At 46.3% G+C, this 26,391-nt stretch overlaps 3 protein-coding genes across 4 annotated transcripts in view; 2 read left to right on the top strand and 1 right to left on the bottom strand.

Annotated features, from left to right (window-relative positions):
- Positions 1 to 7,646, bottom strand: part of LOC123088343 (golgin subfamily A member 6-like protein 1) — a 17,631-nt gene extending 9,985 nt beyond the window's left edge. Inside the window, exon 1 of the transcript XR_006441850.1 lies at positions 7,532 to 7,646. The gene's annotated coding sequence lies outside the window, so the exon portion shown is untranslated. The remainder of the gene's footprint in view (positions 1 to 7,531) is intronic.
- Positions 2,933 to 6,732, top strand: LOC123088342 (uncharacterized). Its single transcript, XM_044510536.1, has 3 exons — positions 2,933 to 3,259; positions 3,827 to 5,771; positions 5,992 to 6,732. Exons 1-3 carry the CDS (start codon positions 3,042 to 3,044, stop codon positions 6,607 to 6,609), a joined length of 2,781 nt encoding a protein of 926 aa, XP_044366471.1. The 5' UTR covers positions 2,933 to 3,041; the 3' UTR covers positions 6,610 to 6,732.
- An 8,979-nt stretch (positions 7,647 to 16,625) lies between the features above and the next one.
- Positions 16,626 to 22,058, top strand: LOC123088341 (sucrose synthase 1). Of its 2 annotated transcripts, none has more exons than XM_044510534.1 (15): positions 16,626 to 16,742; positions 17,479 to 17,605; positions 18,313 to 18,442; positions 18,535 to 18,686; positions 18,840 to 19,029; positions 19,125 to 19,243; positions 19,358 to 19,574; positions 19,655 to 19,750; positions 19,824 to 19,997; positions 20,076 to 20,192; positions 20,281 to 20,447; positions 20,540 to 20,764; positions 20,854 to 21,172; positions 21,247 to 21,491; positions 21,577 to 22,058. In XM_044510534.1, the coding sequence occupies exons 2-15, from the start codon at positions 17,496 to 17,498 to the stop codon at positions 21,761 to 21,763; spliced, it is 2,448 nt and encodes an 815-aa protein (XP_044366469.1). In that variant the 5' UTR covers positions 16,626 to 16,742; positions 17,479 to 17,495; the 3' UTR covers positions 21,764 to 22,058. The 2 variants fall into 2 exon arrangements, with proteins under 2 accessions (XP_044366469.1, XP_044366470.1); XM_044510535.1 differs by having other exon boundaries at positions 16,654 to 16,742; positions 17,482 to 17,605.
- Positions 22,059 to 26,391: the final 4,333 nt, after the last annotated feature.

The following is a 26,391-nucleotide window of genomic DNA, read 5'->3' as shown; positions in this document are numbered from 1 at the left end:
GGAACCCTAAAGGTTGCTTCCCAACCCCCTCCACTCTCTCTTTTATATCCCCCACACCTCCTTCCTTTTGTTGGGTTGGGCCGGGCTCCATCTCACCAGGCCTCCACCACCGTAGGCCCACTTCCGAATCCATGTTTAAATCTCTCCCAACTGAGCCCCCAAAAATTATCAGGGGTCTCACATTTTTTTCCTCACAAAAATCCTCCAACCTCCCCCCTTTCACATCTAAGTATCTTGCAATTGGGGTAGTTTGTAACACAATTTCCCCAAAATCTATATCCTCTTCCCCAAATGCAGGGATTATGGGATGAACATTGTCCTTTTTCATATGCTTTTGAACAATTTCGGCATCTATCCCAATCCCCTGAGTCATATTGCTCAGCTTACCATTATTACCTCTATCCCCAAACCCACCATGTTCTGAACATTTGTCTGCATAAGAAATCAAACCGAAGCCCTTCTCTCCTTGAGATTTCGACCCCCTTCTAATTCTATTTCTGTTGTTATGCTTAAAACTCCCAGCCATATTACCATAACTAGCATCATCTACTTCAATTGGAGTAGTAGATACTAAGTAATTAGCAGCGTTCATCATACCTAAATCAGAGATGAGGGCCTCCCCTTCCCCCTCCTCCTCGGAGTCCTCACCGACCAGCAACCAGAAGCGGTTACCAACCGGCGAGCACCCTACTGGCGGCGGGAGAGAGCAAGGAGGCGAGGCGAACGCCTCTGGAACCGCGGGGAGCGGCGGGGAAGTGAGGTTGGGGTCGGAGTCGTCCTGGCCCTCCGTCGCGGCGGCACCGTCGCTTCCTCCTCCATCTCCTCGAGCTCCTCTTCCTCCTCGATCTGGATTGGCAGCCACCCGGATCCAGGGGCAGGAATCCCCATCACCACCTCCTGCGGCGGGTGTTGCGCCGCCGGCGGCGCCCACGGCTGGATCAGGCGGAAGTGGAAGGAGCGGAACACCTTCCACTTCTCCCTCTGCTCCGGGACCAGCGACTCCGCCTCGAGCATCGCCCACGGGAGCACTCCCATCACCGGCTGGCGGTCGTAGTTGGGGAAGCATCTGAGGATCTCCTCCCCACTCAGCTTGTCTCGCACAACCTCCGACGTGTGATTGAGCGACTTCGCCGTCGGGAACCACCGATCGATCTCCTTGAGCCGACCCATCAGGATCTCGTCGCCGTCGGACAGCGCCCACATCTGCTGCTCCCTCGTCGTCATCGAACCCTAGCTGTCGCAGCGGCGCAGGGCAGTGGCTCTCGCGGGCGAGATTTGTGAGGTGTGGGGAGGGGGAGAGCCGAGGCGTCGGTCTAATAACCCTCCCCCCGGCCCCCCGCTCGCCATTACTCACCTCGAAATCCACCCCCGCCGCGCCCCACCGGTCAGCCGCCGCAATTTCTGCGACGTGGCACGGGAACACCACCTCCTGGCCCACCCTCCACGCCGCAGCGCCTTCTCCACTGCATGCGTCCACCACTACTCCCTCGTCGTCGAGGAGTTCCACCCGCGGCCCTCGCCGACGATCGTGACCGTGTCGAGGCACCGGCACCGCCGCGCAAAAATCCGGCACAAACACGCAAGGGAGACGAGACGGAGACGTGTTCATTTCTGATCCCCAACTGGCCTATTGCGAAGGAGTTTGGCCCCAACCACAAAACATCTGCTTCCCTTTTCATAAATGGCTACTAGGTGCCATTGGTATTTTAGAGATTTTCTAACTCACCAGCATCCTAATATAATGAACACCACATTAGGTCTGAAGAACATCAAATGTACAAACATTAAATCCTAGATATAAACCTCCAGATCTACCATAAAAGCTAAGTGTTGCCAGATATAATTTTCAGGCCCAGATTCATTTATGAGCCCGAGTGTAGAGAATTCATGCTTCATGGTTTCCTCTAAACCAATGAAATGAATTCCTGACTCAACTAGTATCAATTCTCGAAGGAATCTTTATTTGCGAGGGCGTCTGCATATGTGATGGCTAAAAAAGCGCACAAAAAGCCGTCTGGACACATATGTATTATACTAGTACATGTTGACAAAAACAAAGCAGAGAAACCTAGGAGCTTTTTTTTTCATTGTTTGGTAAAAAGGGGCTTGGTTGGCACGCAGTTAGCTGAACAAACCTGGCTGTTGAAATACACTAGCGATGGTCGGTCGTCATCGTATTTCATGAGTTAACTGTGTCTGTGACCATTAGTTTTGCCAATAATATATGAGTCATGTGTTGAAATAAATATATCATCCAATGACAACTACGAAATGAGAAACTACCTAATAAACAAAAGTCGAAACAAATTATCAAAACCATACAAAAACAAGCAACAAACTTCTTTACTTTCAGAACATAAATGCATAGTAGCTAGTCTATTGGCAGAGCAATACTGATCCAGCAATCCAGGAAGATTCAAGCCTGAATCTCATGCACAAATTTCTTCTTTCTTTTATTTTCTAAATGCACAAAACCTGCACCAAACTTTGCATGGGATCTTCTGCTTGTAAATTTCACCGTGTTGCAAGGAAAAAAGGCAGGTGGCCACATTTTTGCAAGGCCGTAAAAACATTATCGTTTTTCAAAAAGGGTACATGCTTATCTGATGAGTCACGTGATATCATGTGTCCGTACTTTTGTACCCATTTTCACAAGTGTATACAAGTTAAATATAGCTAGATTCGTCCAACATTTCATTGGTGATGACGAATGAATGGCAACGATCATTTGCCTGCAAGATGAGAGGAGGGGTGGTGCCTGTAATTAATTAAGCAGGACCGAGGAGTGATGCCAGACCAGTTCGTATTATACTACTCCATTTGAGAGCAAGCAATAACCTAGGAGGGGCTTGGTCGGCGTGCTCAGTTAGTGAACCACTGAGCGACCTTGTTTGCTAGTAGTTGCCGGTCAAGATCCAACCTCGTTTACGGCATAGACAAACATATCTTCATTGTGTAGTTTATTGATGAGCCTAGTGTGTGTCACAGTGCAAGTTGAGGTTACCGCAGGCCGGGTGAGAAAGCAGATACCAATGTGAGCGATGTTAATGGGTCGGCAGAGGTACGACTCCCACTGGGAGGAAGTGAGGTTCATCAATGGCTACATCTCGCTCGTGGTGTACGTCTTCGACGCCATCAGAGGGGTCGGCTTCCTGGTGGTCACGTGGGCCACGGTGGTGCTCCTCGGTGGCTTCGTCTCGATGATCGACATGGTGGATTTTGGGCAGCTCACGCTGATCACCCTCATAGAGCTGCTCTGGTTAGTGCTCTTATATCATCCTCGTTTCCATGGACTTTAGTTACCTGCTTATATAATTTCATCAGATCGAGTTGAGATAGTGGTTACTGGTTAGTCCCTCTCTGTTCTGTGTGCACCAACAAACATATGCATATGCGAATCGCCACCTTGGAGGTCATAGTTGGAGATGAGCCCATGACTGCCATAGTCGCCATTGGAGCAACGCCACCAAGATATCAGTGTGTAGTGATCTATGGCCCGCACCTCTCCAAAACATAAGATGCCACTTCATGAAAATCTTTTTTTACCCCGATAGTTGCTCCGAAGTTCCCAATAGGAGCTTCAAGTTTTTTGTTTTGTGTTCCAACAAAATTATCGGCATACAGGTCCAGCCTGTGCTAGAGCAGAGCTGGATTGAGTGGTTAGTCTGTTCATCTGGATCCAACAAATTACGGTAATGCAAACCATAAAGACAGACACAAAACAGCACATATAACTAAGGTTATCTATCGTGTGCTTAATATTTGTTTTTCGTCACTGGCTTAATTAAGAGTATGTGCTAACTTGGAGCATACATATGTACAACAGGATAAACACCTCTTTCCTTGAAAGGATGAGTGCTGCTGACCTGGTGAGGATCTTCAAGGCGGTGAAAAACAAGAGATGGCAGGTGCGCCGCCATCACCCGGATGAGCCAGGCAGCAAGAGAACTGCGGCGGTGCTACTTGTGCCAGCGAGATGGGCTCTGGCGATGGTTCAGAATGTGGTGTTGAGCCTCTGCATTGCCTCTGTGGTGTGTCTCTTGCTGTTTGGACCGTTGATCACCACCTTGATTTCAATACTCGGTCTAATTAGAGACGACCATTACGGTGACACGGGCGAGGGCAGAGCAAACATGGGCCTGGCACACGATGTCGTGTATGTCCTGTGTCTAGCCCAAGGTGCCTTGTTCATGTATATAATCGCCTTGTTACCCTCCAAGGAGAAGAATGTGAAGCTAGTGAGCCAAGCATACGGCTTCCTAGATGGCGGTCATTTAGTTTCAGGCTACTTGGACGAGATCAAGAAAGGGTACTCCAAGAAGATATCATCGCCCGGAGAACGAAACCTCATCACATATGCTATTGAGCTCATGGAGTCCATGTCGGCCCGTAGCTTCCTTTCCGGGGTGCTGATACTAGACAGAGTACTCTCCCGGAAAAATATAGACAAGATCAAAGCTCCTGATTTGACCACACAAGAAGAAAAGCAGCAGCAAATATCAGATTTAGAGGAAATAGTTGGAGCTCCTTTGAATAACAAGGAGCAGAGGAAAAAGAAGAGGGAGGAGTTGAGGAAGAAGAGGGATGAGTGGAGAAACAAGAGGCAGCGGAGCCCGCAAACAGAGGAGGGGATCATCGTGCTGCAGTGCAGGATAATAAGGCAGGTGATCGGGTCTGCATCCACCACTCACATTCTCCAGAAACTGCTTCATATGCTGGATTCGAGGCGTCCATCTGACAAACGGGCGAGGGAGGCCGCTGCGAGGATAGTGAAGCACGTTGCCAGCGGGATCTGTTTGGTCCAGTTCCCACGAGGGATCCAATGCATATCTTCACTCCTCAACTGTTTCGAAGAATACTGCCGACTTCAGCCATCATCCTTCTCTTCAATGAATACAAACAGAGACACTACAAGGACTCCATGGTCGTCAAAGGCAAACAATGGTCATGATCAGGAACAAGACAGCAGCATCCACACTTCGACACTGGAGTCAGAGTTGGAGTACTCAGAGTCAGAGTCAGAGTCAGAATCAGAATCACATTCAGAGTCAGATTCAGACAGGGGGAACGACCGGCCTAAGATGCTCCATGGCTACAAAGAGCTGGTTCTAATTGGCCTGAATATCCTATGGAGCCTCGCAGGCAGCGAGGACAACTGTGAAATCATAGGCAAAGCCAAATATCCTGTCTCAAAGATCATGGCGCCTGTTAGCTACGACCTAGTGCACCGCGCAGGTCATAGTGAATGGTCCACTAAGGTAGTAGAGAGATCATTGGCGGTGATGCTTCGCCTAATTGTGACTGCCAAGAGAGAAACTGCGACAGACCTGCTTCAACAGATGTCAGAGGATAAGGAAGCAATCGCCACCATGGAAATAATTGTTACCTGTGAAGAATGTAAAGGCAGAGAAATGCAGATGAAGGCCATGCAGATCCTCGTGCAACTATGCATGGAGGGAACTGCAGACAGAGGTAATCTCACTAAGATGCTCGTAAGCATCTTCGTTAATGGTGATACCGGTCACTCCATCAGAGAGACTACAGTTAAAGCACTGGTGGTACTGTTTCTCAGCAGAAAAAGCGTCGCCCCTTTCCTCCCCAAGGAGGAACATGATGGGTTTGTCCATGGCCTCACTAAAATACTAGTAGGGGACGATGACACATGTAGAAAAAATGCAGCAGAAATTCTGGAGCATCTATGTATCCATTATGCTGAGAATGGTGAATCTGTTGGTACACTCAAGAATGCCATGATTGGAGTGATGCCAAAGGTATGTACGTAATATTTTCTTCATCCATCTCTGTTATTTCTTTCTTTCTTTTCATTCCTCGACATATTTACAGCCAAGCGAATTCTCTAACAAATCGCCCATTCACTCATGCATTCCTTTCCCTTTCCTAACTTTGTGTTTGATTTGTAACTTTGAACTAGTTGCAAATGCTCTCAATATTTATATGGTAATATAGACACTATTGTCACTACTGCTGCAGGTGCTTGAAGAAATACTACTTGGTTGTGGGTCAACAGGGGAAAAAGGAATTCCAAAGTATACAGGATCAGGTACTGATGTTGAAAGCCAAGCCATTGCCAACAATGATAAGAGCAACAACAGTACTTCCTCCCGTCCCAGGCAAAAGAAACACCACAAGTTGCATGTTGCTCTGCTATCCCTCTGCGTGACAGCATGTGACAAACTAGACCTTGATCTCGACGCAATCTCGCTGGGAGAAGAAAGAGATCAAGTTAGAGATCCTGGGGAATGCGTCGCGATCAGCCTTGCTACGAAGATGGTGCAGTTAAACAGGGGTCTCCTCACCGGCAACAGCTTGACAGCGATGAGGCTTACCACTAGGATGGTCATAGCAGCAATGAAGAAACTCAAGAGCCATGGCAACGCCGCAAAACAAGCTGTTCTGGAGAGCCTCCTGGACTCGCTGTCCAGAGTTTCAGAGACCATGCTGGATCTCGAGGGCTGCATGGTATTTGCCACCAGGATGAGCAAGACAATGCCTGACATTGCTGACACCCTCGATTCCCTCATGAAACAAGCACGGCAACTCCATGGCGAAATTAAGGGCCAAGACTCAGAAATAGTACCAGCTAGCTAGCTGTCTCATGCAAACAACTAGATTATTTGCAACAGATTTGCTTCAGATTTTTATTTGAAGATACAGATTTGCATCTTTCTGTTCACCTCACTCTACTCTATTGTACTATGTGGTATTGTATTACTATGTTTCATGCTTATCATGCACGATGACATTAACACTTCATTACTTTGATTTTAAAGGGACGAAATTACTCTCTAAAAGTATGTGTGTTGCATGCATACTCGTTACAAAGTTTGGACAGCGTCATCACACGGCAGGGGACGGATTGACTATCTTTGAAATTAAACTTGGTGTTAAGAGATTTCAGTACTACTTTTGTTAAAGGAAAACAGGACAGAGACAAATACAGGCTTAGAAATACAAAGCTCCACCAGTAATATAAACATGACATATTCCCAGAGTAAATTTATGAACTATGAATGGATTCTCAGAAAAATGACATCAACTATCAAAGGCAGCTTGTAGATACCATTCGAGTTAACACAAAATATGATGAGCTGAAGTAGGGATTGAACAAGATTTTCAGAGGAACATGTAAGTGAACCCCAAAAGCTATTATAATAAATTTCCACTGCCACCAAAAATATGTTGACAAATCACAAGCTCCGACGTCATCTAGCATTGAAATTTTGACTTACGCGCACTGATGCCATTATAATAAATTCCTTCTGCCCCAAAAAATATGTTGACAAATCACAAGCTCCAACGCCATCTAGCATAGAAATTTTGACTTATGTGCACTGATCCTATTCCACGAATTAATGCTCCTATTTCATATGTGTTCCAGGACACGCATCACCGAATTCTGAATTTATCTAGAACAGGATGTGTAAGTACTCGTGTCCAAATCTATCTATGTTCCAAAAGGTTTGGGCAGAGTCTGCAGCATAAGCGTTAGGAGTCAGGAAGGGGGTGGTACCTGAGGCGGGGAGGAGGCGTCGGCGGCGCGAGAAGGGAGGGGCTGCGCCGGAAGGAGAGCCGCCGGCGGCGGCGGTGACCAGTGTGGGGAGTACCTCGGTGGACTGGAAGCCGCGTGCGCCGGTAGCGGAATGGGCCAGAGGTAGAATCGTTATTTCTTGTAAAATCCAGCCCTCGCGAGGCCCATGAATAAGCCCAAGAACAGATGCGGAATAGTTTGCATTTTTCTTTTCTTTTTAGGGAGAATGGTATTTTTTTTGCGGGTTGATAGTTGATCATAAGAAAATGCAATTTAGTTATCTCAAAAGAAAAGGAAATGCAATTTAGTACTATTTGAGTGAGTGATAAATGTCAGGATAGTAGTTTCCTGGTTTCAGTCGAGTCAGTTCTCTTGAGCAACAAAAACAGAACAGCAGAACAACAACCTTTTGGTGCGAGCCAATTGGGTCAGCCACTGGTTGATCATTGACACATTTGTTTTGGACTCCAATTTCTGGAGAACATCAGGTTTCTAGCCTTATTAGAAGGAACGATTCGTTTCCCAGGGAATGATCGGTCTACCGAACGAAAACATCTGATCTAGAGAGGGACAGAACGAGCCGTCTCTAATCCCCCTGTTCAAGCCTCCAACTGAGCCCAAAAAACCCAGTTTTCCTTGACGCCTCTATTATTGAGACTTAAAAACTGGTGTTTGAACCTAATTTTGAATAGCTGGAAAAACTAACAAAATTGCCATGACGCACAAAGGGAAATTTGCCATCTAGTGAGCCATCAAAATGTCAAGGCATAAAAATAATAATGGGAAATTGATTTTTGGCCACGTGACTATATTACAACCATTTACTACAAAAAAACATCCACGATTATTATAACAAATGAAAATTTCTGAAAACAATTGCCAATCGAGTGACCAAACTATTTTATAATTTGCTATGATGTTATTTTTACAATGGAAAGTTTTACAAAATTTTCATTTCTAAAAAAAATGGAAAAAATATATTGTAACAACATATCTGATAATGCTCACATTGCAAATTTCCAGAGTTGCCATGGCAATAATATATATTCAGAAATTGCCATAGAAAATAGAATGAAAATGCAAACGAAAATTATGAAGAAAAATTGCCATGGAAGATTCATATTATATTTCCCATGGTATTTTATTTAATTTTTTTATGTTTTATATGATAATATTCTCCTGTATGCAAAAATAACACAAATCATGTAAAAAATTGACATGGCATGTGCATATTAAAAATTTCCATTGTATTTTAACTAAAATTGGCATGCATTGTATGGAAATTACCATGAAAAAATAAAATAAGTTGTACAAACACAAATTATGAAAAAATTGCCATCGCAAATTCATACTAAAATTTGCCATGGTATTTTAATTAAAATTGCCATGTTTACTATGAGAAATTTGCCATGTATGTACAATTACACAAACCCTATTTAAAAAAAGCCAGGGAAGATGCATATTAATTTTTTTCATAGTTTGGCATGCTTTGTATAAGAAATTACCATGTGTAAATAACTTTGCTCAACTCGCACGGCAAAAACATAGTTGTTCCACTGTTGATGTCACTAGCAGAAAGTGCCATGGCAAATGCATATTAAATTTTCCAAAAAATAAATCGTCATGTTTTGTAGAATACATTTTTCATGTAAGTAATGAAACATTTCCACGTTCCATGTCAACACATTAAGGTTTAAATTGCCTTGATTGTTGACCTTTTTCTTGTACATTATCCATGTGAGCAAAATACACACGTACAATAGCAAAATTGGAAGAATGTTTTGCAGTGTGGCACAAGGTAAATGCGGGATTTTTTTTCTATCAAATTTAGGTACCTTAATTAATTTTGCCATGATATGAGAAAATCAATTTGTCATGGTGCTTGAATTAAACTTACCATGGTCCATAAATTTTGCACTCAACACACTGAGACGTAGTTCAAAAGAATGGACTGGTCACACCAAATAGTAGCTAGTTTTATCTCGAGACTTGCCTAATGACATCAAATTTCCCACCAAAAAAGGAAAGTCCGTAGATTTCCGGCATTTCACTACCAGAAAGTTACAAATTGGGAGTATCAGCAAAGCCCAGGCTTGCAGTTCACACCTCAAGGATGTACAATGGACTGATCACGCCACAAACACTATGCGTTTTGTACACTCTATCATCCATTCATTAGGATACAGTTCCAACAGCAATGCAAAATGGCGATCCAAACAGTGCCAGAGCACACGTGGACATCAAGGAGGGTCGATCTGTGCTGTCACCTCTCTGGTGCGGTCAACTGAACATGATGTCGACGGAGCGGAGCGCGCGGTCGACATTCTCATGGGCGGTGCGGACATCGTTTGAGGACCGTAGCCGGAGAAAGCTGTTGCGTCCTCGGAGCCGCGCCTGATGGCATCATCATAGAGCTGAGGTCAATGAGCGGCCGCATGGCACTCTAACGTGGCGTCCATGCACCACGACACGTCCTCGCGCTCACGCTCGAGCTCCAAGCACAGATCCTCCGCCATGTCTCCTATCTGCCGGCATCGCCGCGCTCTCATCGCGGCAACACCTCCCCGCCACGCTCGCGTTAGACCTCCATGCGCAACTCCCAAAACCGCGGCCCCTCCACGCCGCCGCCATCGCGTGCTCCCCGTGCCAACACCGTGGATCAACGAATCCACGCTGTGAGTTGATGGATCCGTGGAGGTCACCGCACCACCGATGCCAGGGATCATCGGTGAGAAGAGAAGTTGAATGGGAGTGGTACTAGAGCTGCGCTGTCGAAGAGGATAAGACACTAGAAAAAAAATCATTGCGTCGATACCCAGCTGCAGCGAACGATGTTCTGGCTGATGTGGCGTCGTTCCCTGCTTTAAGATTTGTGTGTTTCATCTAATGGTGGTAAGCGTGTTTGCCTCAAATGCTAAAAATCAGATGTCACATTTTCAACACTTTGGTTTGTTTTTCTTATGATTAGTATGTATCTAAAAAAAGCAGAAAAAATGATTAAAACACTTTAATAATTTTAGAATAATTTTCACGCGAGTTCATGCTTTCCCCTTTCGAAAGGTGACTAGGATAAAGCCTTCGTCCCCTTGATCTCCGCCGGCAAGCTGGTAGACTCACCTCCCCCCTGCTTGTCGCTCCGGCGGTCGATGGTGGGGAGGGCCGCGAATCCTGGTGGCTTTGCTTCGGCTAGTAATATGTTAGGTTTTTAGCCCTTCCAGGGATGGCAATTGAGCAGATGGTCGCATTTCATCCTGGAGTTGGTCTTTCGGGCTCCGATCTTCTTCGAGTTCCTCCGTCGGAACAAATTAATCAAAGCTCTGACATAGATTCCTATAGGCTCATCGGGGTGGCAAGGTTATAATTTCTTATCGCGCGTCCGCGATGGCGATCTTTGGTGTCAGGTTCTTCTGGTCGATTTAAGGGTTCAACATTAACGAATGCGGCTCCAGAGCGCTGGTTCTTAGGTCCACATGCGTGAAGACTTCTCAGTAGTCACCGATAAATTCATGTCAGCTTTTGTTTGAGAGTGGCCATAGCGGTGCGTCAGCAACTCGTTCTGGTGACAACAGTTCTTGTTATTCCGGTGCGCTGGTGTTGTGTGCCCTTAGGACATGACTTCCTGACTGTCCACTATAACATGATTTGCCCGACTCCGACAAGGAAGGGGCGATGATAGTGGCGTGCCTTCGGCTCATTCCAGTACTCGTAGTCATCGCTAGATGGTCTATGGATCTAGATGTAATTTCTGATACTTCTGGTGTGTCTTGCACTGCCTTCACAAATGATTAATATATTATAGATCTGAAGTGTTCCCGGAAAAGAAAAGAAAAGAGTACACTCGATCGATCATCCACCCCCTCCACAGCCACGTGCAACGCAACATCAATAAACGTGGGCACCCATTAGCAGAAAAATCATGTGTCCTCAAAGTTGAAAATTGTCCCAGAAATCGATGGTTGCTTCTCCAAGGGATACTGTGGTTTCCGACTTTGCTTCAAATCATTTGGTCATATGGTGTCCTTGGAAGCACATCACGGTTGGGATGTTCATAGCCTATAGGTATAATACTCCTTCACAAAAAAATATTGATTGTAGTAAAACATAACGGATCAAGGTTCTACCGTAGTTAATTTTGAGAACCCACTACAAATAAGTTTGCATAGTAGCTAATTTGTAAGTTCTTTAATTACATATAAGTTATGATCTCAAGCGACTGTTGAAATGTCGTGGTAGCCCACCTCACGTGGTTAAGTTTACCGAATATCTTCTGATGTAGGCAAGTCTTAAAGATCAAGGTAACTCAACCGTATGTCATAAAAAAGGTAACAACATCAAATTAAAACAAACACTTGGTGAGCAAACCGGCCCTAATCCATCTTTGTATAAGAGCTTGAGTTCACAATGGTTTTTTTTGTCATTGTTTGTTAGTAGCATTCTTCTTAGGGTTGCTCGTATGAAGACATGCCATGCGTGCTAAAAATGTTGACATGTATGCATCTTGCAGTAGAATTAAACAATTGGAACAGTTGGCACGCGATGTTTGGTGAAGTAATGATTATGCCCGGGCCACACAAAACATTGATCTCTCTGACCTGCTATAAATAACTAGGTTATTTCCGATATAGCAGGATCACATTCAGTTGCTAGGGGGAGAATGACAAAGTGTGGGAGGAGAGCAACAATGACGAGTGGGATAAATGACTTCGGATGGTCACATAACATGATCTAGCTTGGAATGGGATGTATTGGAAATTTGAGACCGGAACATACATAGAAACATACAGCTGGAAGCAGTGGCGGAGCTTGGGCTGAATTTATGGAGGGGCAAATGGGCTGGAGGGGCAAGAAACATGCTTTTAGGCTGATTTTAACTCGACATATGGACTGAATACTAGGGGATATTTGCTAACTTTCTCATGGGTTGGGGGGGCAATGGCCTAGGTTGCTCTCCACAAAGCTCCGCCACTGGCTGGAAGTAATGATGGAACTAGCCGATAACTGAAAGATTGCGGCTCTTGTTTACTTTCTTGGTGAACACATTGTGGCCCTCTGTATTTTTCGGGCAAACACATTGCAGCCCCATGGAGTGAAGCAATTCGGCATATACAACATCAAGTCATAGATTTTATTACTCGAAATACCTACCGGAGTATCCAATCATGTCCCAACAGATGCATACAATGTTGTACCCAACCCCGTGATTGGGTACACTGTTATACAAATTGCATGGTACCACACTGTTATACAAATTGCATGGTACACTGTTATACAAATTGCATGGTTCAACTAACCAACCCATTACTAGCTTATAGCATTAAAGCAGATTTTTACTATCTGTTTAACACATGTTGATCGCCACACTGCTACTTTACAGTTACAAGGAGTGTGGTTCAACCTTTCAAAATAGCACTCCAGGTTATGAAGGGAAGGACTACTCTTGAGTTGGGGTTGATCAGAAGGATTGGGGATGGTGTCTAAATCAATATTTGGCGCGATAAGTGGATTCCTGAAGCTGCGGACAACAAAGCTCTTTTCAAAAAACCTAAAGCTACCGCCTCTATGGTGTCCGAGCTCATTAGCCAGGATGGTAATTGGAATTTGAATTCTCCCGAACAAAAAAATTGTGGTCGTGACATGCATGCTGTTAGTTGTATGGTAAATGTTTGGAGCCGGCAGTCCGGCCGAACTTTCGGCCGGTTCCCACGCCACGCTGGCTGACGCGCCCGTGAAACAACCGTCCCGCGCGAGACGCGTATACATGGTAGGGCCCACGCACGAAACAACTCGCAGCTGGCCACACAAACCTTATCCCCACCCCGTGAGTATCTATTCCAGTTCTTTTCAGCCGCCGTCCTCTCTCTAATTCCAAAATACCAGCGCCGGCGACTGCACTTTTGAGGATGCCAGAGCTGATGCAAGCTGGAGCTGCATCCATGGTTGTGGAACTGCATCCTCTTCTCCCCTGATGCCCAGAGCGGCGAGCTGCAACCGTGGACAGCAGGAGCTGCAACCCGCTTTTGGGAGCTTCAACCGGCGTCCATGGGAGCTGCGGCCGAAACACGAGCTGCAACCATGGATGGCGGGGAGCTGCAATCGGCCTCTGGGGGAGCTGCATGGGGTAAATGGTGACTTTTCTTTTCGCTGGAACGCGAGTGCTACAACCGTTTTTTTTCTTGCTGGTACAGGCAGCGATTTTTGCTGGAAACGGCTACAGATTTTGCTACATTCATTCACGGCCGTGCCGCGTCCCGTGACGACGGCAACCTATTTTTGCTACAACCGTTATAGTTTTTGCTACGTCCGTCGACGATTTTTGCTACATCCTTTTTTTCATGGTGAACCCGTAGGCTCGACGGCGGCGACCTGTTTTTGCTACAACCGTTGTAATTTTTGCTATGTCCGTCAATTGTTTTAGCTACATTCTTTTTTTCATGGCGAACCTGCAGGCTCGACGTCGGCGACCTATTTTTGCTACAACCTTTGAACTCTTTTCTATGCACGTCGAGGATTTTGGCTACATCCCTTTTTCACCGTGGACCTGCAGGCTCGACAGCGATTAGTGGCGGGTGTGGGGGTGGCTGGCGAGCACCGGCAGCATTGGGTTGACCGGCCAGCACGGGCGCGAGTGCGGGCGGCACGGGTGGCCGGCAAGACAGGTGCGAGCGCAGGCGGCGCGGGCGGCCGGCGAGGCAGGCGTTAGCGCGGGCGGCGCGGGCAGCCGGTGAGTCAGGTGCAAGCACGGGCGACGCGGGTGTGGCCGGCGAGCACGGGCGAAGAGCATGGAAGGTCCAATCCAACGGCTGTATATACGCTAACCGGACGGCTGCACGCTTACCGGCCCAATTTTGGGTCGGCACGCCGGCGCCTATCGGTGCCCTAGTTGTATTCCCTTGGGAAAGCTCTATGAAGATTTCGGGGCCCAAAAAATATGAAAATTATTCGGTCAGATGAGCCTACCGCTTATTGATTAACGAGTCTTGCCTGAACTCTGATCGGGCCACATCGTCATGCCGATAATGACTTGATTTGGAAGAAGTCATGGAGTACCCAGGTTCATCCCAAGGTGCGCTCTTTTTGGGGAGGGTTATCCATGAGTTTATGCCTGTTAGCTCTAACTTGATCTGAAGGCATATTAAAGTTTTTAAGTTTTGTGTTGATTGTGGCAACCGAGAAGAAAGTTCCGTTCACTCCTTGATACATTGTACGTACCCAAAAGCTTTTTGGCAACATATAAGAGCAGCTAGGACATAAAACTTCCTGTCTTGCATCCTCACATCTGGCCTAAGGATCCTCTGGACCCTGGTATTTGCAGCCGATTGATAAGTAGCTTAACATGAAAACACATACTATTAGTAACTACTCCCTCCGTCCCAAAATTCTTGTCTTAGATTTGTCTAAATACGGATGTACGTATTTAGACAAATCTAAGACAAGAATTTTAGGACGGAGGAAATAGTTTTTTTAGTTGATTAGTATTTACTCCCTCTATCCAGAATTACTTGTCAGAGAAATGGATGTATCTAGACGTACTTTAGTTGTAGATACATTCATTTTTATCCATTTCAACGACAAGTAACTCCGGACGGAGGGGGTAGTACTCAACATCATCCGTTGATCGCCACACCACTTAATCCACTGGACGCGAATACATACTGTTACATCTCCTAGTCCACTGGTGCATTTGGTTGCTCCTCATCGGCAATAGTTTTTATTTTTATTTTGATAGAAAGATCTATTCTGCACGGAAAGGGTCGGTTCTATTATAAAAAATTCATCAAAAATACAAAGCATCTCAAACACAATAAAAATTACGCGAGGATTACAGTTTGCAAACTGTTGAACACAGGCTGTCAATCAGTGAGGCGAGAGGATGGAGGGGTGTGGATAAGAAGGAACAAGTTTTGGTGGCGAGTCGGTTGGGTTGCGGTGTGTGTGGGGTAGGAAGGGACGACCCACCTGAAGAAAGAAGAAAGAGGGGCCATCCATCGATCTCCACCTTGCTTCCAACCCAAGCGAGACCCGATCGATCTCACCCAAACTAATCTCATCATCCATCCCGAGTGAGTAGTAATATAAAGCAGCCGGGGGATGATTTTCCGTCCTTTGGCAGGAGGCCCTGTCCCCATCCAGCACGGAAAAAGTTGCTCCCTGGCTGGTGTGGAGCGACCTACGGGGTGCACCTACAGATTCCCGTACAATACATAGATAAAAAAGCTCGCTGTGACTAGACTGGACCAGAGTGTGTTGTGTTGGCGATGGGAAGAACGAGGTAGATTAAGCACCCAAGTTTGTTGTGTGTTACCATTACCACAAAACCGGCTGTTGGCTTCGTATAAACATAGTCAGAAAGTAGCATCAACTTTAAATTCGCCTCCAAATTCATCTTAGCTGAGCAATGCACGTTTCGTGTAACCAAAATTCTCGACGATACTATCATTGTCGGCGAAACCAGTGATTTATAACATTGTATAATATGTGTGCATTTTATCCGTATATGTACATTTTGTTCCATGACAGAAGATTTGTTGACTCGAAACGTCACACCAAGATGACACGGCCCAAAAAGAAGCTCATATTGCTGAGCTGTGCATGTGTGTGTGTGAGCATCTGTGATGATATACTATATTAAAAGAAATAAGCTCATACTCGGCCGGCCTCTGATAATAATACAATTCTTCTTTTCAAAAGTACATACATTAATTAAGATAAAAAAAACTGGAGGCCAATCCTGAGCAATAGTGTTGGCACAGATTACGAATTTATTTACGACCCCGCGATCCATCCATTTGTTTCATGGCTTGCTCCCCAAACCTTCCCAAACGTCTAGAACAGGAAAGGGAGAAACCTTTTCCCGCCTGCACACAGACAAAGAGCGGCCGTATCTTCTCGCCACAGAGACCCACGTACAGATGGATGGAAAGAAATCAAGATACGGGTCAGATCACCGCGAATCGAATACACTAATTGGATAAATTGTTTCGCAAGCAAAGGAATCCTGCTGCACAGTGAAGGAGGAAGGGGGCAGTGCAAAGATGACGGTCCGTGCCACCCGTCACCCCGCCCCAGCCGCGCAACATAAATACCCTGCCTCGCCGTGGGCAGCGCTCTCCATTCATTCACCCGCCGTCGTCCACCTCTCTCTGTCTGCTTCCCTTCGTTTCTACCCCGCGGAGAAGAAGAGCAAGGTGCCAAGGTGAGCTCGTCCTCCTCTGCTGCCAACGGTGTTCTTGTTTCTTCTACGCGTGCTGGTTCGATCAGTAGTAGCGCTCTGCTATGCTCTGCTCTGTTTTGCTGTTAAAGTGGTTTGCTGGAGTAGCCACTAGGGGACAGAAGATAGCAACCAGCATCCACTTGCGGAGATGTGGTGGATGGGCGCTTCCGGCCGGATCCGCGGTCCTGCCAAGTTGCCATCATTCTCTTCTCCGGGTTTAAGGTTTCAGCACCAACCCACCAAGTGGATGCACCTTAGATGTTGTCAGATCTAGTGAGCTTGCTCACTCATATGGATCCTCCCCCCCTTCCCGCCGACAAGTCCGCGCCTCAGTCAGTCCGTTGTCGGAACTCGCGCTGTCGGTCGGTTCTCCTTTCTTGTGCTAGCAGCCATGGCTAATTAGCTCCAGATTATTTCTCATCAGTACGCCTAATTACCGCCATTAGTCTTCTTAACCACCTTGGCACGGCCTGCAAGAAAGGAATCCCAGAGCCCCACGCTGATCTCGTGCTTTACAAGGTGCTCGCACGCCTCACTCTTCCTCCCCCTTGCCAGCTTCGCTTCCAACGGACGGCCATTGTTGGCGCTCACGCAAGCTCTCGACTAAAGCAATATATGCTTCGACTTCTTGATTACTTGCAGTCTGCTTGTATGTCACCGGATCTGAACAGAACTGAACTGAAGAACACACCACTGATAACCCTGTCCTGTTCTGCAGCAGACTAGGCTTGAGCGATGGGGGAAGCCGCCGGCGACCGCGTGCTGAGCCGCCTCCACAGCGTCAGGGAGCGCATCGGCGACTCCCTCTCCGCGCACCCCAACGAGCTCGTCGCCGTCTTCACCAGGTTCGGTTCGACCCCTATTCCCTCCCCTGCACTGTCAGTGTTACTTCTACATTTTCTTGATAAAGTTTATCATGCCAGTATGTAAATCTCCTGGTGGTGGCTACCACTCTAGATAACTGTTATATACTGTACTTAATTAATCAAATCTGGCATAGTGCGCAATGGATGCTTAGCTTCATTCCTACTCATGGCGCCTACCTGGTCAATCATCAATCAAATATTTAAACAAGTCTTTGTCGAAACCTAGTACTGAACATTGATGACACACCTCGTGCTGTTGGAGTTCTGTTGATTGCTCCCAGATCTGACCGCACGTGCACTTTTAGATTCGATATAAGGCGCAGCTGGGTAGAATGATTGTATTCTGCACATCGACCTAGTGCTAATCAAGACTTGCTGAACATTATTATGCACTAATCGTTCTGCCGACGCCTCGATCTGGCAGGATCTATGTGGCACAACATCTGACTGAACTGAATCTCATACTATAATTTTGTCAAGTTTAGTAAATGCACCGTCAAAACCAGCACTGTAATGTTTCGAATGGAATTCCAAATTCTTCTCTGAATGATGCATGATGTGCTGAAGAATGGCTCCAGATGTCGCCAATCTGACTTGCGAATATATCTGAGTGGATCTTACCCGGTCCGATAATTCTGAATGATATATGGTGGATCTTATGCGGCATATTACGATGCTTTGTGCAGGTTGGTCAACCTTGGAAATGGGATGCTGCAGTCTCACCAGATCATTGCTGAATACAACACCGCAATCCCTGAGGCAGAGCGCGAGAAGCTCAAGGACGGCGCCTTTGAGGATGTGCTCAGGGCAGCGCAGGTTTGCATCTGACATCTTATCTCAAGTGGACCTGAGCATCCTTTATCACTTTTTCAATTGATCTGATCAGTGCATTTTTGTATATGATACAGGAGGCAATTGTTATCTCGCCGTGGGTCGCGCTTGCCATCCGTCCAAGGCCTGGTGTCTGGGAGTATGTGAGGGTCAACGTGAGCGAGCTCGCTGTCGAGGAGTTGAGCGTCCCTGAGTACCTGCAGTTCAAGGAACAGCTTGTTGAAGGAAGGTAAAAAAAAGAAGAGGAGAATTCAGTACCAGAGAATTGAGATAATGAACTGATGATTTCGTTCTCTTACTCTGTCGATATTAATCTACTGTTGTGTGACAATACTTCGATATTTATTTACTGTTGTGTGACAATACTTCTATGCTTTGGCAGCAACAAGGACTTTGTGCTTGAGCTGGACTTCGAGCCATTCAATGCCTCCTTCCCTCGCCCTTCGCTGTCCAAGTCCATCGGTAACGGCGTGCAGTTCCTCAACAGGCACCTGTCATCGAAGCTCTTCCATGACAAGGAGAGCATGTACCCCCTGCTCAACTTCCTCCGCGCACACAACTACAAGGGCATGGTAACCTGATCTTCAATTCTGCATCCATTGTTTAAACTTCGATGAGACTTGGCAGCAGAAAAGATGGATGTAAACTTGTACTCTGTTTCCTGCAGACTATGATGTTGAACGACAGAATCCGCAGCCTAAGTGCCCTCCAGGGAGCTCTGAGGAAGGCCGAGGAGCATCTGTCTGGTCTCCCGGCAGACACCCCGTACTCGGACTTCCACCACAGGTACTGACTATTGTATTGTACGCCATTATCAGCCAGTGTTGGGGCCTGGAGTGCATTGTCCTGACAAGGAACCACTGGAATGTTATTAACAGTTCTTTTGATTGACAAATGCAGGTTCCAAGAACTTGGTCTGGAGAAGGGTTGGGGTGACTGCGCCAAGCGTGCGCAGGAGACCCTTCACCTGCTCCTCGACCTTCTCGAGGCTCCCGACCCGTCCACACTCGAGAAGTTCCTTGGCACAATCCCGATGGTGTTCAATGTCGTCATCCTCTCGCCGCACGGTTACTTTGCCCAAGCCAATGTCTTGGGGTACCCTGACACCGGAGGCCAGGTAACACATCCTGCATAGTTTGTACATGGTCAAGTGACTAAACGTGTTCTGATTAATCTTTGTGCTGTGATTCCCCAAAGGTTGTCTACATTCTGGATCAAGTCCGCGCTATGGAGAATGAGATGTTGCTGAGGATCAAGCAGCAAGGCCTCGACATCACACCAAGGATCCTTATTGTAAGTGTGACATCTCGTATGATAATTAAAACTTGTCGTATGATACTGAACCTCTTTTTTTTGCACTGCATAGGTCACTAGGCTTCTCCCAGATGCAACCGGCACCACCTGCGGTCAGCGTCTTGAGAAGGTCCTTGGTACAGAGCACACCCACATCCTTCGTGTGCCATTCAGAACTGAAAGCGGAATTGTTCGCAAGTGGATCTCACGTTTTGAAGTCTGGCCGTACCTGGAGACTTTCACTGAAGTAGATGCCTACCCTCACCATCACACCTTCTTCATTATTCATGCATATATCTTTCTAACTCTGCCCCATTTCTGTCAGGATGTGGCACACGAGATTTCTGGAGAGCTCCAGGCCAATCCTGACCTGATAATTGGAAACTACAGCGATGGAAACCTTGTAGCATGCTTGCTTGCACACAAGATGGGTGTTACTCATGTATGAATTCTAGCTGCTTTTGTGTTGTTGGAAGCATATTTACCACATATTGATCTGTGCTGATGTTACCATGATCGTTGGTCTGCAGTGCACCATTGCGCACGCGCTTGAGAAGACCAAGTACCCCAATTCTGACCTCTACTGGAAGAAGTTTGAGGACCACTACCACTTCTCATGCCAGTTCACTACCGACCTGATTGCGATGAACCACGCCGACTTCATCATCACTAGCACCTTTCAAGAGATTGCTGGAAAGTAATATTTCTTTACAACTGAACTTTCACTGATCATATCCATCTGTTTTGTTGTCGTCTTTGCATGGCCTAATGGAAACTCTGCCTTTTCAGCAAGGACACCGTTGGACAGTATGAGTCTCACATGGCATTCACAATGCCTGGAATGTACCGGGTTGTCCATGGTATCGATGTTTTCGACCCGAAGTTTAACATAGTCTCACCTGGTGCGGACATGTCCATCTACTTCCCGTACTCCGAGTCACAAAGGAGGCTCACATCCCTCCACCCAGAGATTGAGGAGCTGCTCTACAGTAATGTCGACAACAATGAGCACAAGTGAGAACTAGAGAATTGTTTCTTACTGCTTGAGCTGCACCGGTTTGATCCATTTATTGCTGTTCATCTGACTAGGAAACCTTCTGCAGGTATGTGCTCAAGGACAGGAACAAGCCAATCATCTTCTCAATGGCACGATTGGACCGTGTCAAGAACTTGACAGGTCTGGTTGAGCTGTATGGCAAGAACCCTCGCTTGCAGGAACTTGTTAACCTTGTGGTTGTCTGTGGTGATCATGGCAATCCATCAAAGGACAAGGAGGAGCAGGCTGAGTTCAAGAAGATGTTTGACCTTATTGAGCAGTACAACCTGAATGGCCATGTCCGCTGGATCTCCGCTCAGATGAACCGTGTCCGTAATGCTGAGCTCTACCGTTACATCTGTGACACAAAGGGTGCCTTTGTGCAGGTAACCACATGTTGCATAAACCATATTCTCACCTAGTAAAAATTTGTGTTCTCACATACCTCTTCTGTGTGCAGCCTGCTTTCTATGAGGCTTTCGGGCTTACTGTCATCGAGGCCATGACCTGCGGTCTTCCTACCTTTGCAACTGCATACGGTGGTCCTGCTGAGATCATCGTGAATGGTGTGTCAGGCTACCACATTGATCCCTACCAGGGTGACAAGGCCTCTGCTCTGCTCGTTGAGTTCTTTGAGAAGTGCCAGGTTGACCCCAGCCACTGGACCAAGATCTCACAGGGTGGGCTTCAGCGTATTGAGGAGAAGTATGCAACTCAAAATTCACTCGCTTCTAGTTCTGACGATAACTACTTTGCTGCGACTAACAGTCATTTTACCTATCTTATTCAGATACACCTGGAAGCTTTACTCTGAGAGGCTGATGACCCTCACCGGTGTGTATGGGTTCTGGAAGTACGTCTCCAACCTTGAGAGGCGCGAGACCCGCCGCTACCTCGAGATGTTGTATGCCCTCAAGTACCGCACCATGGCCAGCACAGTTCCATTGGCTGTCGAGGGAGACTCCGCGAGCAAGTAATTTGGCCACCTCCTGACCAAAAGAAGAGTGGCTTGGATTCCTGCAAAGATTGAGATTTGAGAATGCTTTGGTTTTCTTCCTAGACGCTGCTCTTTTTAAGATTCAAGGTCGAGTCAGTGTGCTAGTTTGGTTTAGTAGTTGGAGTGAGTCGAGACTCGGGACAGAGGAAAATGTGGTGTGTGTCAGTCGGTTGGTGCTTGTCGTATTTCTTGGATGTTACTGTTGAATAATAGAAGCGGCCTTGGCGTCGTTTCTGAAATAATAATAGTAGCATCCTTCCTCGTTTTCAAGAAAATCTTTGTCACAGCTGCTGACCTCTATTATTTAATATAATTACTACTTACTAGAAGGTAGGATAAAGAGCTTTTGCTACTCCCTCCGTTCCAAAATAGATGACCCAACTTAAAAGTTGGGTCATCTATTTTGGAACGGAGGGAGTACTTTATAGTTAACCAAATGAGCATTGTTACTTTAGTCTTAATTAGTCACTAACCTAACTTAGTCCAGGTTTCCATGTGATTGTCAATGATGTCTAATGCAATATCTATGAATGCAACAAGATCTGGCTTCTCTTCACATATGAAATTGTAGTTAAAACTGGTGGCCAGAAATTCTGGAACTCACACCCTCTATGTAGTCCGAACAATTAGTCGAAGCTCAATAGGTGTGCCAAGAACAGCATAGGAGCTCGCTGTGAACCAAGCCATCTCAATATGATTTATGTGGCCTAAAGATATTGATTAAACACAATCGGAACTGCAGAAAATGATGTCTGCAATCTGACAACAAATGTTTTACTTCCCTTTTTCGTCCCATAGATCATAAGAACTCCTACCCTGATCCACCACGCTCGCACGCGAACTAATGAGAAAAGGGGAGGAGTGAGGGAGACCTAATTAAGCAGGGGTAGCAGTTGCCGTGCAGACCTTGCAACGGGTGCCGGCGGCGAGGGTTCAGCGCGCAGTGGTGGCGCCCGCGCTCTTCGGTGCGGCGGCCATGGTCGCCGGCGCGCCGCTCCATTGCCATTGTCATCCATCCGCTCACGCGTCTGAGCCCAAGCAGAGTGGATGCTCGAGCCCATTTAGGACTGGGCTGTTCAAGTCAGTGGAACCCAAGCAGCAAGCAGCCCATTCCTCAAAAAAAAAACTTTTTTTTCCCAGTCAAAGTCAATGAAGCAGAGGAGGAGCAGAGCGAAGCCATTGGGAGAGGAGGAGAGGGATCGACGGCAATTCTTTTCCGTGTTTTTAATCCACAAAAAAAAATGCTCGCTTAGTGCTTTCAAGCTGAGGCCTGCCTGCAGTGTTGACGCGAGCGACAGTAACCTGCCACACCACCAGATGCGTTTAGTTAGATCTTTCCTTTATTTTCGTCTTTCTCATTTCTTCTTTTTCATTTTTTTCAATTTTTTTCCTTCGCATTGATGAACTTTTGGTCTAAAATATCGTAAATTTTTTATTCATATCGATGAACTTCCTTTCTCAAATTTGATCAACTTTTTTAAAATTTGATGAAATTTCTTCGAATCGATGAACTATGCCTCAAAATTTTCAAATTTGATCAACTTTTTAAAAATTTGATGAACTTTCTCAAATTTGATCAACTTTTTTAAAATTTGATAAACTTTCTTCGAATCGATGAACTTTTTAAAAATTTGATCAACTCTTTTTGAAGTCGATGAACTATGCTTCAAATTTGATGAACTGTTTTCAAATTCAATTAACTTTCTTTTTCAAATTCCATGAATTTTTTCAAATTCGATGAACTCTTTTTCAAATTGATGGTTTTTTTTTTAAGTTTGTTGAACATTTTTTTCAAATTCGGTGAACTTTTCCCAAACCGATAAACTTTCTTTAAAATTCGTGAACATTTTCTAAAAATCCATGAACATTTTAATTCACGATATTTTTTGTTTTTTGCGTATTTTTTCGTGTTTTTCTCTCGAAAAGTCATCAGTGAGCCATGTGAATGGGTCGTCACACAAGTGATGGGGCGTGGGCGCCAGGAATCTTTCCTAGCATTGATCGCGCCGAATAGGAGCTCCCGAGATCGACCCCGCTGGCCACCGCATTGCAGCCGCGGGCTCCCTCCAAAAGCTCCGCGCTGCTCCCCTACGCTCTAGCTTGAACCCCTAGTTTGACTCGCTCCTTCCTCCATTAAACCATCCGCCGCTTGGTACCCGTCGCGCAGTTGTCCTCGTGGGGAAGAGAAGAGATTCAAATCGCATTGTTAGCGACTAGATTATCTTTTGCTCTGGTATATGAACCCTACAACTACGATACAGAGAATGGGAAAGTGTTGTATGCCAACCATGAGCCCAATTAGTGTGGGCCATCCCGGTGAATGGAGCCCAAAAGGAAGAAGTAGCGAAAAGCCATTGGAGTTGGAGAGCGAGAGAGGGAGCATCGATGCCGGCCATTGCATCGTCATCGTTGGATCGCTCTGGAATGTAGGCTTTGTTGTCTTTGGGAGAATCCAAGCACGCTCGATGTGGCAGCATGGGCTGGTAGTCTAGATCATAATTCATATGCTGAGTCGAATAAAGAAGTCCAGAACATGTAAGGAGTCAAGATTAGGAATAGCCATGGAGAGCTGTTTAAATTAGGAGGAGGTCATGAGAAAGCAATTCATTACTTCATAAGTCCGAGTTACGCACGAGTTAACACCACAAATTCATACTGGTGTTCCATTTGAAGACTTTTGCTCAGTTTGTCCAAGTGCTCAAGCCGTGTAAGATGTGTAATGATTCTAGCGAGTTCTCCGAGAAGCTCAAATACATTTAAAGATTAAGAATAACTTCAATTACTTTTCAATATGCAATGTAGTTTATCAGGAAAAATGTTAGTTGCATATTAACGTCACGGGAGAAGAGAAAGGCTCAATCATATCCTATGTGCCATATAGCCACGATAGAACTAGATGATCAATACGAGTCATTATTATTTCATCTAACCTTTGACAGTCAATTTTATTTATTTTTTCCAGATCATTATACACACACATCCAACCAAACAGTGTTATAAAAGGTTCCTCAGCAAGGCTAGTGCAAGACAGAAAAGAGAGAGACCTTTGTCATATATTACCATGTATATTTCCAACAATATTTTGGCCGGGACAAAAATCTTACCAAATGTGGGCTTGAGATGTACCAGGAACTCAGTGATGCCTTTCGGCAGAGGTTCTGCGATGCACTAACTAATACGATGTCAGAATAGTGGCCCAAGGAGGTGTTGAATGCAGGCTGCACAAGGGGGCGCGGCTACGAAGATACAGGGGCAGCGTCCCTAGTGGTTTTGAGAGCGACGGAGGACTGGGGCTGCGCATGTGGTTGTAGAGGGATTATCTCACTATCAACAAAGTCGGAGTAGCCCATGTAGAGAATTATGCAACTCATGATATATTGATCGGGTGCAATATGCACGTATATATAAGTACAAAGGGTAGCCACGTCCTCAACTATACATGGTAGGAGGAGGGCTTGTTGTACAAGAAATACACATATGTTATCTACATCTCAACACCTCCCGCAGTCAAAGCGGCACCAGGGTCGACGCAAAGACTGGATCAGAACTCCTCGAAAGACGCAGAAGACAAGCCCTTGGTCATGATGTCAGCAAACTGTTGGGATGTAGGGACATGTAGCACGCGTACATGACCAAGAGCTACCTGTTCCTGAACAAAGTGGATATCAATCTCAATTTGCTTAGTGCGTCGATGATGGACCGGGTTGGCGGAGAGGTAGACCGCAGAAACGTTGTCACAGTAGACGATCGTGGCCTTGTCAACCGGAGACAAGAGCTCATGCAGTAGATGACGAAGCCAGGTACACTCGGCGATGACGTTGGCAACAACGCGGTACTCCGCTTCGGCACTGGAGTGGGAGACAACGGGCTGCCGCTTGGACGACCAGGAGATGATTGATGGTCCAAGGTAGACGCAATAACCAAAGGTCGAGCGGCGCGTGTCAGGGCAGCCGGCCCAATTGGTGTCAGAATAAGCCATCGGATCTATAGATGATGAAGCCTGAAGTGACAACCCAAGATCCAAGGAACCACGGATATAGCGCAGAATGCGCTTGACTGCGGTCCAGTGAGCATCACGAGGAGCATGCATATGAAGGCACACCTGCTGTACACCATACTGGAGCTCCAGACGAGTAAGAGTGAGGTACTGAGGAGCACCAACAATCGACCTGTAGAACGGAGCATCTGAAGCAGGAGAACCATCTGTGGCAGACAGCTTGGCCTTCGTATCGACAGGTGTGGCAGCCGGTTTGCAATTAAGCATCCCGGCGCGGTCCAGAAGCTCATGAGCTTACTTCCGCTGATGAAGAAAGAAGCCATCTGCTCTACGAATAACCTCGATCCCGAGGAAATAGTGCAGAGGACTTAAGTCCTTAAGGGCAAACTCAGCACGAAGACGATCCGTGAGCTGTCGAAGAAGGGCAGTCGAGCATGCTGTCAAGATGATGTCGTCGACATAGAGCAGCAGAAAAGCAGTAGCATCACCCTGGTGGTAGACAAACAGTGAAGCATCGGAGCTAGTGGAGCGGAAGCCAAGCTGAGTAAGAAATGCTGCGATGCGCTGGTACCACGCGCGAGGAGCTTGCTTGAGCCCGTACAGAGACCGAG

This window comes from Triticum aestivum, chromosome 4A (genome assembly GCF_018294505.1).
Source record: "Triticum aestivum cultivar Chinese Spring chromosome 4A, IWGSC CS RefSeq v2.1, whole genome shotgun sequence".
In the NCBI taxonomy this organism is placed as follows: domain Eukaryota; kingdom Viridiplantae; phylum Streptophyta; class Magnoliopsida; order Poales; family Poaceae; genus Triticum; species Triticum aestivum.
Note: the sequence above shows the minus strand (reverse complement) of the source record. Positions and strands in the feature narration are given on the sequence as shown.